This window comes from Gavialis gangeticus, unplaced genomic scaffold, assembly GCF_001723915.1.
Source record: "Gavialis gangeticus isolate Ggan-Ray unplaced genomic scaffold, GavGan_comp1, whole genome shotgun sequence".
In the NCBI taxonomy this organism is placed as follows: Eukaryota; Metazoa; Chordata; order Crocodylia; family Gavialidae; genus Gavialis; species Gavialis gangeticus.
In genome coordinates, this window is record NW_017728997.1 from 25,808,666 (window position 1) to 25,822,730 (window position 14,065).

At 42.1% G+C, this 14,065-nt stretch overlaps 1 protein-coding gene across 3 annotated transcripts in view; it reads left to right on the forward strand.

Annotated features, from left to right (window-relative positions):
- The window catches only part of DENND6A (DENN domain containing 6A), a 42,371-nt gene that overhangs the window by 12,979 nt on the left and 15,327 nt on the right, over positions 1-14,065 (forward strand). For all 3 annotated transcript variants that reach the window (XM_019504988.1, XM_019504987.1, XM_019504986.1), the window contains exons 4-9: positions 3,265-3,377; positions 4,028-4,108; positions 6,339-6,444; positions 8,454-8,533; positions 10,011-10,073; positions 12,999-13,054. In XM_019504988.1, coding sequence (XP_019360533.1) covers positions 3,265-3,377; positions 4,028-4,108; positions 6,339-6,444; positions 8,454-8,533; positions 10,011-10,073; positions 12,999-13,054 — 499 coding nt within the window. The remainder of the gene's footprint in view (positions 1-3,264; positions 3,378-4,027; positions 4,109-6,338; positions 6,445-8,453; positions 8,534-10,010; positions 10,074-12,998; positions 13,055-14,065) is intronic.

The following is a 14,065-nucleotide window of genomic DNA, read 5'->3' on the forward strand; positions in this document are numbered from 1 at the left end:
GGGGGGGGGGGGGGGGGAAGATGGGGGGTGAGGGGGGGATAGATGTAACAGGTAAGTAGTGGAGAGGGAGTCAGATGTCAGGCAGGTTACAATCTGTCATAAATCCAGTGTCTATATTTAGTCCATGATTATTTATTTATTTGCATCCAGGAGGTGGATGAAATGAAGTTCATAGGCTCGTCTGTGAAAAGTATGTTGTAAGTTCCCCTTGAGGATTCGAGCTGAGAGTTTGGGGAGAGTGGTTTTCTTGAGACTGTGAACCCACACATAATTGGTTATTCTTGTCTTTGATGGATTTCCAGTGTGCATTCATTCTGGTATGCATTTATTGTTTGGTCTCTCCTATGTATTTTCCATCAGGGCATTTGGTGCATTGGATGAGATGTATCGCATTTCTGGAGGTACAGTTGTAAGATCCAGGAATGCTGATAACTCTGTTGTAGGGTGTAGCAATTGTGGGGGTGGTGGAGATATGTTGGCAGGTTTTGCATTTCTTGTCATGGCATGGTCTGGATCCATTTGGTGTGTTTGCTTCTGGCAGGAAGTTTGCTTCTGGTGATGAGGTTAGTGAGGTTTGGTGCTTGTTTGAAGGCTAGGATGTGCGGCTCTGGGAAGATCTCTTTAAGAATATGGTCTCCTTCTAGTATAGGTTGCAATTGTTTGAGGATTTTCCTTATGAGTTCAAAGGAAGGGTGATGTCATAACCAGCGGCATGCAATTTATGGGGGGGTTTCTTCTGTAGTGCAGCAGTTCTTCACGTGGTATCTGGGTGGCTCTTTCAAAAGTGCAGTCTATCTCTGGAGGAGTGTCCTTACTGAGTGAAATCCTTTTAAAGAAACCTACACATCTGAAAGCTGAAGGCATTTAGAGAACTGTGACCCAAAGTATTTTCCCTAATTTATTTTTCTCTTGTATTTGAATTTGCTGCACATGAGATTTGTTCTGACTCAGTGCATGCGAATCTCACATGGGAATGGATGCATGTCAAGTTACGTACCACCTGGCTGCCAGGAAAAATCTAGTTGTACCCCTTGGTTTATGTGACATCATGAGTGCTATCTTCAGGAACGTGGATGTTTTCTGAAGAACTGTTCATGTGTCAGTTTTTGAGTACATTGCTTGCAAAAATGGTGTTTTGTACCTTACACTGTAGACAGATAATGGGGATATTACTGAAGAGTGTGCTGCTTCCTTGTCTTCAGATACTCGTGTTGGAATGCTTTTGTTTTGACTCTGTACTAGGAGCTAGTTTGGAAAGTGTCCCCTGTTCTTCATCTCTGCTCTAGCAGTGTCCTGTAAATATCTGCATCTTGGTGACTTTTCTCCAGATTAGACTAGACGTGGAGCCCTGCTAACTGGTGGTCAAGTCCAGCTGCTGTGGAATCATGGGGTTGGGTATGGCTACTTCAATGGTCACGTAATGTACATGAATATGCTGCTGCCTGATACCAGAAAGGGTAATAGGTACCATTCCAACAAGAGGATCTTGAAGTAATGGATTATGCAGTTACATGGAATAAACTGTTGTACGTAAGGAAGAACTTCTTTATGGTAAGGGTGACCAGAATCTGGAATAACTTCCAAAGGAGGTGGTGTAGTCCGCAATCTTGGAAGTCTTCAAGAGGAGCCTGGACAGACACCTTGCTAGGATCATTTGATTTCAGCATTAATTTGTGGCCAGAGCAATGGGGTTGGACTTGATGACCTTTCAAGGTCCCTTCCAGCTCTTAATTTCTGTGATTCTCTGGGTGGGTGTCACAGGGCACTAAGGTGCCTGCTCCTTTAAGAGTGGAAGCAGGCTAGATCGGGGTGGGCAATTATTTCGGGCACTTTGGCAGGCCATTGAGGGCTGCGTGGCAGGCAGCCTGGGGCAGATAAACATTAATTTTATAAAATTTTTAGGGGCCCCGCGGGCCAGACAGAATGGCCAGGCAGGCCGCATCTGGCCCACGGGCTGCATTTTGCCCACCCTGGCCTAGATAGAGGGCCCTAGGAGCCAGGCAGAGCCTCACAGCTGCAGGTTGCCAGGGCAACAGGTTAAGGGAGATATTAGCTGGCATCTTCACCTGATCAGCTGACCAGAAGGAAGCAGGGCCCTGAGCATATATAAGCCCCAGCAGTGGGGCTGGGAGAGTTAGTTCTCTGGCACCTGCCAGGGGAAGGAGCTCCTGCAGGGGAGAACTACCCAGAGATACAGTGGCAGCCTGAACTGCTGCTTATATGGTTAATGGGGCTCTAGGAGCCCATAAGGTACCTAGGGCTGGGAAGCACTCAGTGCTTGAGGAGAGGTTCTTTTTTTTTTTAAAGAGACAAACAATGCAAGCCATACTCTGTATTATGTTATAGCCCAGGGGCTTGTTTCTCTGTTGTTTTTTATACTGGTGGACCAGGGTGAGGCCAACTGGGGAGGAGGAGGCCTCAGAGGGGGTGTACTACTGTGTGGAGCCCCAGCACCAGAAAGGTCGCAGTGACAGGGTTGCAGAGAGCCCAGCGCCGGGGGCCCAATGATATACCATCTGTGAGGCATGGAGCAGTTTTGGAGCCATGCATCTAGCCCATAAGGCTTGGGGTGACCTTCAGGGACCCAGCTAGGGGTCTAAGAATCTACAGGGTTTAGTGGGGTCCATCAGGACTGTGACTGCACAACAACTTGAGGGCAGCCTCCCTATCTATTATCTAAACCAACAAGACATGGCAGGTGAGACTAGAAGGTGCCTGCAGGGCAAAGCGGGCATGGTCATGGAGCCCTAGAGGCATCACAGCCATCCTTGGGGACCCCACAACTTGATAGTGGGTCATTCCACTTAGGCAGCTCTTTTTTTCTTTCATATGGCATCATATATCAGCTTCCAAGTCTACAAACCACTGTGCAGATTGTCTGCCCCATCTGGGCCTTTGTAAAAATTGCAGCTTTTGATTAAATGCTGTGCTGTTCGTTGGATACCTCATTCACACAGGGGGCTGTCCAAGATGTTCATCTTGTGAAACATTGCAGTTAAGCATGTAGTAGTAGTGAGAGAACTGCCATCAGGAGAGTAGTTAGGAATGTGTCCATGTAAATCGAAGTCAAGGATGTAGAATTTTTCTTGTTGCAGAAAAGGTTGAAAGCACCAAATAGCAATTTTTAAAGGCAGTGTTGGATAAACACACTAAGGCAAACAAAGTAAAATCATTTTGATATAGCAGCCCCATGGAGATAGACCCCAATTTAAATGGAAGTATGAAGTTAAGCCATTTTTTCTCCTTTTTTTTTTTTTCCAATAGGTTGTCTGGGAGACACCCAGTTTTGTTTTAGATTCCGACGGTCTTCTGGCAGGAAGCTCTCAGTGCACTGTCATCTGGACCAGGTGGACAGAGATTTACCAATATACTTAAAGGTTGGAAATATGCTAAAACTAAAGAAGAGTTCTGTCACATTTGTTTTAAACATTCAGAAATATGCTTACATTTTGGTATAGATAACGTAACTCTGATCTAAACTCTGGTGATGCAATTGCATTGCCAAATTTTAGACAAGTTATTTAGGAAACATCTCAAAGAGATCTTCTGGATGTTTGCTGGAAATTCTTTAATTCACCTTTGAACTTTACACTTACAGTGTGTATAATGGTGTCATAGCTTTCTCTTTCAATCTTGGGGCTATAGACTTTTTTTTCTGTATTAATAACATTACCCAGATGTTAACAATCTGACTGCTAACTGGATAATATAATTCTGACTGTGTTCCAGGCAACTATTTCTATTTATGTACATTTATAGAAGACTTTTGGGTGAAATGTTTGTGAGATGATAGAAACCTCAAGCTCACTGAATGAACAAAAATCCTTCAAATGTTACAAAGCTGGAATCAGAACTGTCTTATTCAAACATATAGAATCTTTATAAATGTGGAGTAAATTATCTTTTTAGTATGTGTACTTGCACTACACACTTATCAACAATGGATTTTATAAGAACAACACAGAACATTGAAAAAAAATAGGACATCATTTTTACTTTCAAATTATCATACCGCTTTTTTAAACAGAAAGACTCTGCATATTACTATGGCTACGTGTATTTCCGACAAGTTCGAGACAAGACCTTAAAAAGAGGCTACTTCCAGAAGGTAATTAAACGTCTTTTTTTAAAAAAAAATATCTCCGGGGGCCATTACACTGTAATTAACCTCATTGTTGTGGGAACTGCATCATCATAGTTTCTGTACAGTTCCATGCACATAAATGTGATTTGCCACCATGTACTATAAGGCAGGGTTCAAGCTCTGCCTGTGTTCCCTCCTGGGGCACATGGAAGCTCCAGTCCCTGCCTGGCCATGCAAGTGTCCCAGGGCCAGAGCTGCTAACACTGATATATGGCTGGGCAGGGGCCAGAGCTTCCACAGGTTCTGAGCAGGGGCTGGAGTTTCTATGTGTCTGGGAGGGACTGAAGCTGTAACTTCACCTGACAGTAAGCAGTGGTAGGCAGTTGGACAGAAGGTATGTGTGTTTGTGATTGGGGGTGGTAGAGAGCAGGGGTGGGAGACAGAGGCTGCAGGATGGAGCAAGTGTAGGGGCAGGCACTACAGAGGGGAAAGGAGCCAGGGGCAAGCACCAGAGTGCAGGCACCATGGGGGCAGGGGGTGCATGGTGCAAGGGGAAGAGGATAAGGGGAGGGATAGGAGATAAGGAGCTTCCACCATCTTCCCTTCCACCTCCACTACATGCCCCCCTGCTGCTGCTTTTCCTGCTGTAGCAGTAGAGAGGGAGAAATTTAAGATGACCCTCTAATAATTAGATTTTGCACAGGGAAAATCATAAGCATTTTATAAACTTTTCATATAGAAAATCTAATTACTGTAGGGTTTGATTTTATTTGTAGATGGGACCAGCTTATTTTGAACTGTTTTCCCCCACTTAGAAAAAACAGTTTTGAGACACAGCAGGTAGTTTTAGTTGTTTGACAACATTAAGAAAAGGCTTTATCCTTTCTACACAATAAAATGAAACAGTGCGTTAACAGTGTCATTTAAATGACACTGTATGGTGTCAGGTCCTTGAGAGTATTGTCCAAGTGCACACGTTCTTCAGACCTAACTTCCTTTTTCCAGTAACAATAGTAGAACTTGTTCACAAGTTTGTTAAACAGCTTTACTATTTGTTTACACATCCCGTGAAAGAAAGAAAGAAATAAGCTATACCAGAACTAATTGGGAGACAGGTAGCGTACAGTTTTAAAACAGAAGAACATTGTCTTTGCTAAAAAGTGAAATCTTGGCATCATGTTGGAGCATATTGTTCTGAAGAGAACAGGAATAGCAGAGTTTTAAGCCTCTCTGTGGACCAAGCTTTAAATGTTGTTCAAAGCTTTATGAGAAAATATCCTTTCTGCTTAGTTTAGTCTTTTCTGTGTAAATTTCATTCTTTTTGTTGTCCACTGGAATTTGTCGTCTTGTTGGTGCTCATCTAGACTTTTTATACTTGACTGTCTGTATTGGAAAGATGGGTGCTCCTGACTACTTTTGTGGCCCTAATGAGCCAAACTTATCAAATGTGATTCTCGCTGTAAGTTTCTGAAGAGTTGTAATTGTGGGTAGAATTTGGCTTACAGAATACAAGTTGCTTTTGATGGTGATGATGCAGAGTTGGAAAGGAACTCAATTTCTTTCAGATTGTGGATTGAGTTGGGACATTTTCCCATTATTTAAGTCATTTTGTTATTTGAGGAAAACTTGAAAAAAAATTAACACAAAAGTAGGGTTGGAGTGTTGTTGTAGCTGTGATGGTCCAAGAAATACTTGAAAAGCAAGGTTTCTTTTTGTTATATCTTTTTAGGGGGGCAGAGGCAGTAAGTCAGGCTAGAAGGCAGGGTAGATTTCTACTTTATAGATTAACTAAATCAGAGGGAAGAGAGACAGTGATTTAGTTGGTCTATAAGCCACAAATCTACCCTATCTCTTATTGGACCAATTGTACAGCTGAGTGATGTTAGGCAAGCTTTCAAGCACAGAATGTCTTGTCCATATGTCATTTTGAACCCAAAAGCTTGCCTAACCTTTTTCTCAACTTTACAGTTGTGCCAATAAAAAAAAAAAAAATTGCTCTAAAAACCTCGCATCTTGATGCAAGTCATTTTTTGCAGCCAGTCTGCCTGCATGATTCTGTTTCTAGAGCAAGGCTACAAATTATGAAACAAGTTGGTAACTGTTGTTATTTGTAGGTCAGTTTGTGGTTGTTTTGCAACAAAAAGGTAATTAACTAAAAGTCTTCAAGTGTGAACATGTAAATTGTATAGTATTTTAGAAAGAGACTAAATTAAAATGATATAATTATGCATTGGTGTTCTATGCTCTCTTCCAGTCCTTGGTTCTCATCAGCAAGCTACCATATGTTCACCTCTTCCACACTGTGCTTAAGCAAATAGCACCAGAATATTTTAAAAAGAGTGAACCTTTCCTGGAAGCAGGTGAGTAATAATAGTTCACTATTCTGCAAAAGTGTTTCATAAAAATTGCAAAACTCCAGAGAACAAGTAAACTAAACATAACATTTCTTAATCTAATTAAAAACAAAATAATATTGCAGCTTGTGTACTTTTCTGTCTGGAAGAAATATTAAAGCTCTGAGAAGCTAAGTTGAAAAGTTTTTACCTTTTAGACCGTATAAAAATTTACTAATCTAGTTCTTTACAAGGATAATTTGATGTTTCCCTTTGAAGAGCCAAAAGCCTAGTCTTCTAAGTATAGGGATCACTAGTGCAACACAGATTGCTGGCCTTAATTTTCATTGTTTCACCTTAATTTTCACTTCCCCACAATTTGGATTCACTGTCTGTAAATAAATTTGCTGCTCTTGAACTGAAAAGAAGGGAAGCATATGAGGAGAAGGCAGTTGGCCTAATGGCCAATTTATTCTTACAGCAGATACTGCGTGGTACTTCTGAATTTCTAGAACAGCTGACAGGGAAAGTGAGAATTTAGGTTTGCCTTTGTTTCACCAGAAGCAAGAGAGTATCAAAAACAAGTGCTTCAGCCCCATCTCAGTTGTGAGAGACATTTCCCATTCTGGTCCTAATATGGTACGTCTCCACCTGAACCACATCTTGTTGCTTTGTGCTTCAGTAAACAGCAATCTGGGAATCCACTTTTGGTGGGATTTGCATTTGTATGTTGTACAGCCATTCAAATGAATGTATTCCAACCGTTGATCAGAAAAACAAATATTTTCTTTTGTGCTTAAACCTGGCAACTTGTTGGACTTATTAATGGTAATAATAATAATAGTGGTATTTAATGAGGGTATTCATATTTATAATTCTATAAATGCTAGAAAATCCAAGATGAAAATCTTCACAGATAAATTGCTTTAATATTGATGTTTCACTAATACTTGTTTGTATCTTCTTTTTTTTTGAATTATCCAATATGAGTTTTGTGCACAGAGCTAATTTACCTACAGTATTTACTTGAATATAAGATGAGGGTTTTCTTCCCCCCATTCAGCATGGGGGAAAAAATATCTTGTCTTGAAATTGAGAACAGGTCAGTCAAGCAGCTGCTGTGGCTCCAGGGGCAGCCCAGGATGGCTCATGTGGCAGGTAGTGGGGGTGTTGCAGAGCATGGAAAAGGGGCATGTGGTATGGGGGGAGCACAGGGAAAAGGTTGGAGGGGGGTGGTGTGGGGGAAAGGATGCACTGAGGGGGTGCAGGGAAAGGAACACATAGAGCAAGGGGAGCACAGTCTTTCCCCTGTGCTCCCCCCTGCATTGTACACCCCCCGACATCCCAGCCCCTTGCTCTCCGTGTCCTTTCATCTGTGCTCCCTCCACACTGTGTGTCCCTTTCCCATGTTTCCCCAACACCGTGTGCCCTTCCTCCTGCATCAGGAGGGGTGTACAGTGTGGGAGGAGCCTGGAGAAGGTGTAGGGAGAGGGCACACAGTGTAGATGGGAGTGCAGGGTTAAGGGTGTGTGTTGCTGGGGGACTTGTAGAGCAAGAGGAGCATGGGGAATGTGGGGAAAGGGATGCCTAGGGCACAAGTGGAGCACAGAGTAAGAGGAGTGTAGGGGGAGCACAGGGAAAGGGATATGCAGAGCAGAAGGTGTCGGGAAGGGGCACACAGTGGTGGGGGAGCTGCTGGTAATCATTTATTCTTTTTACTGTCTCCTTAGATAAATTTGAACAGTACCCAGGGCTCTGGAATCTTTACCCTGATTGGGGAGTCTGGCTGCTACTGAATACAACTCTTAAATTAAAAGTAGACCGTGTGTTACCCTTCCTTACTAAACCAACTGAATAACTTGAGTGTAGTGATAAGTCTCTAAAATATTTAATTGAAAAGGTAACATGGGGTGACACTGGGGATAAATATTCAGTTAAGACTTGAATTTTGTGCATACTGAACAGTTGATTTGAACAGCTTGGAGTGTTGCAGAGATGGCCTGTACATATGCTGAATGTTTAACTGTGTTTTTCAGTTTGTAGTGATGTTGATCGTTGGCCCCCACCAATTCCAGGGAAAATACTTCAATTGCCTATTATGGGCATTATAATGAAGGTAAATGTGTTAATTTTCAGCTTGGATTTAGTTGCATTTACTGTATATATTCAGTGTGTTCTGCATTGTTTATGCTTAGGAAAAGATATAGATGTGCCTTCAGCTCTTGATTTAAGTTTGGGAGGATCCAGATTAAATATTTTGGGTTCTTTGGAAGCAAGAACATAAGTAGGTAGATGCATCTATGTTATCACTACATTTTCATACACAAATATAATTCTAGTCTGCTATTATTCTAGAATATACTTTCCAAAAGATTTTCATACTGATTGTTGTTAACAAGTCAAAATGGATGTTAGCAAAAACTTTACAATATTTAGTACCAAACTCTACTACATAAATGGAACTCCAGTGTATGCTTAAAAGAAAATATGCTCTATCCCAGAAGTTTTACATTAATAATATCAAATAGCCTCCCAATCAGTGTGTGCTTTGATAGTCTCAGAATTTAGAAAGTTTCAAAACTGCATCTATTGTCAATCTTAAACACAATTAACTATTTCTGAGGAAAGCTATAGAAGAAGCTATAGCTAATGCACAGTAGTCCGGGAAAACTGCAGTGAGCAGATGCTCAATTAGAATGGAGGGCAGCTGGGTGCCAACGTTCCTTTGTAGGTTTGAAAGGATTCCATGCAGCACAGTTAGAAATACGGATGATTTTTAATTTCATGTCTAAAGGCATGTGCGTTTCCAAAGAAAAGGCTCTCTGAGGTAATTGTAGAGAATCAACTGTCACTAATAAACCAGTGATTTCTTCCTGGCAGGTGTCAGACTGGTTCTTTTAAAAGTACAGGAAGGACCCCAAAAGAGATTTCAGTTCTCAGACACATGAATGCAGAGTGCTGTTTTATAATGGCCTTGTTATTTTTGCCTCTTACATACAAGTGGTAATCAATATCAGGGCTGTTTTTCCATTATTGTTAGACAATTACAGCTTAATTTTAGACTGTACTCTTGATCCTCCGTTCCACAGGCTCTGCAATGCATGTGTGCCTTCAGGCAACCTAATAACAGCCACAGATTATGAGGGCAGGAGCTACATTACAATTTTTCAATTTGGCTTGGTCGCAACCAGTACTTGCCAAGAAGTCTGAGGTTGGGGGGAAAATTTTCTAATGGCAATCTTCAGTTTAAACTGAAAACCATAAACCTTTCTGTCCTCTCCTCGGTTCCTTCTGGACAGCAAAATCTGTGGTATTTTAGAGATTTCTTATTTTTGCTTTGTCTTTTTTAAAAGTGACTAAATGAATTATTTGCTAGGAGTTTTTTTTTGTAAGAATAAAAATGACCCTGAAAAGTTCTTAGCTATAACATTGCTGGGGGTGGGGAGGGAGTTATGCATGCAGGTGCTAGAAAACAATATAAGCACCACATGAGTGACCTTTTTGAACATTGCATCCTGTCTCGTAGGTGATGTTTTAAGCTTAGGTTGAGGTGGCTATAAGGGAAATTAATTCCTAACTTTTTAATTCCAAAGGTGCGGATTCCAACGTGTCACGACAAGCCTGGAACAACTCAAATAGTACAGTTCACCCAACAGGTAGTGCTCCCATATTGTTATGGTTCAGAACAATGAGAGAGTTTGTATCTTTGTTTTAAGTGACCGTCTCAGTTGTGTAGTCTACTGTGTTCTGAAGGATGAATTATTCAACGTCAGTTTTCTTGGTCGGCTTTCGAGATAAGTGAAGGCGGCCTGTCGTGGCCTTACCTGTACAAATTTTAACAAGCTTGGTAATAAAGCCATGTCAATTTTAAGTTGTTTATTTTTGATTTCTAAATGGGGTGAGACAGTAACAGATATGTTATGTTGCAAGGAAAAGTGGTATTGTAATGAATTTAGTCAGGCCCCAACCTGTTGAAGGTTTTGAAGATCAAACTGCATATATTTACTTGAACATGGAGAACAAACATCAACAACCTCCTCTTTACAAGGAGCACCACTGTGCTATAGTATGTGTCTCTGCATCCTTGTGTGTCACATTCTCTGTGCAGTCTGATTTATTTCCCCATGCACTGCTCCTTTAAGCAATGTTTTAAGGAGGAGCAGCAAACCTGCTTCTTTCATGTATTGTTATGCTGTGATTTACATGTCAGGCTCAAGGTTCCCTCCAAGCTGTGCGTGTGCACTGCTGCACACAATTAAATACTATGCCGCGCACTAACTTATTAACACCGCACACCCACCCGGAGAGGAGCTGGGCTGCAGCGCGGCAAGGCAAGGTGGGTGCTGGGGGCTGGTGCGGGCTCTGCTGGCACTGCGGAACTGCTCTGCTTCCCAGCCCCAAGGCCATGTGCCTCCTCACTCCCAGAGCAGGGACACATGCAGAACTTGGCTTCCCCAGATCTCAGATTAAATGCTGCAGGCAGCAGTGGCTCAAGGCAGCCAAGAGCGCTCCCTGACATTTCACTCCTCTTCAGACAGTACTCCTAGCAACAGTATTTACAAAGTCCAGTGCACCATGGTAGATTTATTTTGGTTACCTGCATCAGGGAAAAATGTGTGGGATAGAGCAGGATGGTGCAGAACCTGGGTCTGCATCAGAGGAAAAGGAGCAGGTGCGAGGAATAATTCCTAACCATGATATAGTTTTGGGGTATGGTTACACCTGTGTTGGTCAAAAGACATAGACAGACAAGGTGCTTTCAGTAAATTATATCACATTTACCCAGAGCACTTTGTCTAACTATGATATAAGATTACTGCATCATGAATGGGGAGTCCCCATTACTGGCTCTGAGGAACTGCTCTGCTTTCCAGCCCCCAGTCTTGTGCTTGGAGGATTATTGCAAAATCCATTGCATGAGGATCCATTATATGAGGATTGAGTTGACTGGCAGAAAGGTAGCTATATTTGCTGTGATTAATTACTTGGATGTGAGATGGGAACATAAAAGCTGCTTGCAGAAGTGTAAAAAAAAAACCAAAAAAAAACCCAAACAAACTAGCCACACTTTACCAGAAGAAGCCACATGTTACTTCAACCTGGCTTTGCAGTGTCTGTGTAAATTGGGTGCTTCAGTGGGGCTCTTTGATCTATTTATCAAACACAGAGTCAATCAGCTATTAGATAAAAGCACCAAAAGAGCCCCATTAAAGCACCTGATCTATACAGACCTTGGACAAGCTGGGTCTAACTAACGCTATGCCTCCTCTGGGCATGTGCTCCTCTGGGCATGTGCTGGGCTTGGCACAGGCGTGCAGCAAGTTTAAAGTTGAGCACCAGGGTTGTTTCTAATATCTGCAAGCAGCCAAAGGTTTCTGCAGGAGAGAGTGATGACTTACAGAAATGTAATGATTTGCAGAACCTGTTGACAAATCTCTCTCTCAGATGGAATTAATGAAGGGCTTATGTGATTTGTTTCTGGTGAATGTTCAATGGACCAAAATGTCAGTATATTTTTTTTTCTCCTTTCTAAACATGTTTTCAGTTTCTGTAGTTTGATACTAGAGCAATGGTTTTGTCTAAGTGGTAAAACTAGAGATGATTGTAGAGCTAATTTTGTCCTAATTTGTCAAAGAGGAAAAATGGGATTTTTATTACTTTGTTCAGTTAGGTATTTTATCTCAATCTAGGTGCATATGCAATTACAACATGAAAAGTAATGGAGCAAAAGGACTGACAGTTGATCTGATAATTCAGTCCCCCACAAAATTATCACTTCCATTATACTAATTTAAATCCCTCTCTCTGGGCTTAGGAAAGTCATCTTTTCCTATGTCCTTTCGCAAGGAATGCTTGCCATCATCCTTGTTTTAATTATGGAGCTTTGAGCTTGAGTACCTTGGATGACAACTGCAGTTCTATTTCCGATGGAGAAAGGAAATAAATTCATAAGCAATATAAGGCTTTGAGAGATGACCAACATCTTAAATTCCCTTGGAAAATAATCAAAAGTAGGCATAGACTTTCATGTACTCAGGAACTAAGTTCCCTTAAAGTCGTCTTTTTAACTGTGAGATTTTGATGTATGGAGTACAGTTTCATTAGCATCTAGTCACTATCTCTGCCCTTTCTCCTGTGCTCCCCCCATACCACATGCCCCTTTTCCATGCTTTCCAACACCCCCACTACCTGACTAAAAATTGCTATTTGTTGAACAAACCAAAACACCACAAGCTTTGTTTTTAGCCATAAGATGAAAGCAGATATACTTAGCTGACTGGTTTAGCTATGCTTTCAGACAAAAAAACAAAACAAAACCTGTGTTGGTTGAAACCTCCTAAATATTTTGCAACCCTTCTGAGCTGAAATACTTTGCAACCCATCTGACTTGCACTAGTTCAAGAAACTTGTATTGATGATATCCTTCTGTTACCCTTAATACTATTAAGTAACTGTTTTGGAGAGTACAGAGCACATACTCTATTTGAATAGTGTCTGCAAAACAGGGAGAGTAGCTGTTTTAATCAGTATTCATGCCGCCTTGCATTATGTATGCTGAAAGTTAACTTTTTGTCTTTCAGACAGACTCTCAAATTGCTGTTGCTTTGCCCACTGTTCATGAAGTGGATCTTTTCAGGTAAAAATTTCACCTGTTTTTTTTTTTTTCCAGTAGTTTTGAATGCCTACACATCCAGGTACAGTTAATGGCAGCTTCAGAAAACATGACTTAGAGTTAACTGTTTAAAAGGTGCTACACCTGCTCTGCCTTTTACCTAACTACATTTCCAGTGTAACAAATAGGGATGGGTTCCAATGACAGTGAGGGAAGGAGTGAGGCTGGGACTAGGGAAGAGGCTGGGGGAAGGCTGCTCCTTCTGGGGCTACACAAGGCAGCAAAGCAGAGGGAACAGAGTGGCACTCACCCCAGCCCTGCCTGCAGCAGCCCCAGGAGTGGCCAGTGCCAGCTGCCTGCAGCTGCTGGGCTGCAATGTGCTCTGCCTGTTCTCACTCACCTCTGCTCCTGGGCTGCACCGTGCCCTGGTGCAGGCAGCTGGCATTAGCTCCTGGGGCCACTGCAGCCGGGGCTGGGGTGAGTGCTGTGCCTTACGCTACCTGGGGCTCCGCTTGTCTGCACTCACCCCAGCCTGTGCTGGAGCAGCTGACACCAGCTACCTGTATCATGGCACAGTGCAGCCCAGGAGCTGGGGTGAAGGGGGAGGGGGCAGAACACTGTGCAGCCCAGGGGCTGCAGGCAGCTGGCACCGGCAGCTCCCAGGGCTGCTGCAGCTGGGGCTGGGGTGAGCGAGGCCAAAGCCCTTTCCCCTCCCCACACTGACTTACCTGTTTGGGTGGGGGGTGGCATCTATGCTGATTGCATAAGAGCAAATTTACCTTGCATATAATGAAGTGTGGGTCTAAATATGCTCAACATATAAGAGTGAATTTGCATCTAAAGAACTCCCATAAATCGAGGGAAACCTGTAATAATCAGCTTGAAAAATGGGAGAAATCTTAATATAATTTGCTGTCATCCTTTTTATGGCTAGATATATAATTTAACTAAAATTTGTATTGCTTTTGGCAAGTTAAGTATATTGAAAATGTGTTTTTTTTTTTGTTTTTTTTTTTTTGTTTGTTTGTTTTTTGT